At 39.7% G+C, this 1,314-nt stretch overlaps 1 gene segment (V, D, J or C); it reads right to left on the bottom strand.

Annotated features, from left to right (window-relative positions):
* Positions 1–402: 402 nt before the first annotated feature.
* Positions 403–831, bottom strand: LOC106676878 (Ig heavy chain V region 5A-like). The segment is given in 2 exon segments: positions 403–704; positions 786–831. Coding segments are annotated over 2 exon segments (345 nt in total).
* Positions 832–1,314: the final 483 nt, after the last annotated feature.

Here is a 1,314-nt window from a genome sequence, read left to right as displayed (position 1 = left end):
GCTTAAAAACAGGAACTACAGCAGTAAACATTTTATGAGGCATCCAAAACTCCATAACAAAAAACTAAACTCCAGTAACACTAATCCTCAACATGGTGAATGATGGACGTATCAAAAAGGGTTTTCCATACAAAAAACAATTATATAAAAAAGTAACCAAACACCACTGACAGAATAAGGAACAACAGGGTGTTTGCCCACAGCCAAGCAAAAACAAGAATTCATAATTAGACTATTTGATCTTGGCATTATGATGTTTATGATTTAGATTTCATGGTGTTACTATGACTCTTGAGGAAAAGAATAAACAGCAGAATCCTCTGATGCCGTCTGCAGATTCAGCTCCTTTCTGCTGTTTTCTCTGGAGATGGTAAACTTGTTCAGGTCTGCTGATGTTTTGTGTTACTGTGACTCTCTGGCACAGTAATACACAGCAGTGTCTTCAGGCTGCATATTCTGTCCATTTAGAGTCACTGTCTTGCTTGACGTGGCTAAGTCAATGCTGAACTTATTTTTCAGTGAGTCTTTATAGTGAGAACCCCCAGTGTATTTCATCCCAATCCACTCCAGTCCTTTCCCTGCAGGCTGTCGGATCCAAGCTGTGTAGTAGCCAAGAGAATAAGAGACCTGACAGGTGATGGTCAGATGCTGACCTGGCTGCACAATCACAGAGGGTGGCTGTGTCAGCTGCTCACACTTCACACCTGTGGAGAAAACATGTTTTATGTAGTAAAAGTAAGAATCACTGTGCTGTGATCATAGTGTTTGTGTTCAGTGAGACTCACAGGATCCAGCAGCCAGCAGCAGCAGCAGAGCTACAGAGAACATGTTGGTGCTCAGTATGATCTGATGGGAGCTTCTCATCTTCTTCTGTGACTGACAGCATGATATCAGACTTTATATCAGCCTGTGAGGAAGTTTGATTTGCATACAGATGGATGCTGACAGATTATAAGAGAAAACAGATTGCACTGTGGCATTGAGTAGTAAGAAAAAGATATGATGATATGATTCATTCATGTTCAATTTTAGTATTTTAAACTTCTAGATTTCTTGTAGAAATATAAAAATATTTTCTAACATGTTTGACAAAAAGTTTATTCAGAAAATCAAACACTGCAAATTCAGCTACTCACCTTTTAGCATGCATTTGTATGTGCATATTTATGCCGGTCGTTGTGTATCTGGCACAGTAACACACAGCACAGTGCTCTGGTATTAGTCTGTGCATGCTGCTGACATATGATGGTGTAATTATTATTAAATTGCCCCTCTGGCAACCAGTTTTCTGGTATTTGGCTGAGGAAATGGGTG

This window comes from Maylandia zebra, linkage group LG4, assembly GCF_041146795.1.
Source record: "Maylandia zebra isolate NMK-2024a linkage group LG4, Mzebra_GT3a, whole genome shotgun sequence".
Taxonomy (NCBI): domain Eukaryota; kingdom Metazoa; phylum Chordata; class Actinopteri; order Cichliformes; family Cichlidae; genus Maylandia; species Maylandia zebra.
The sequence above is the reverse complement of the archived record's forward strand: the minus strand, read 5'-3'. Positions and strand labels throughout refer to the sequence as shown.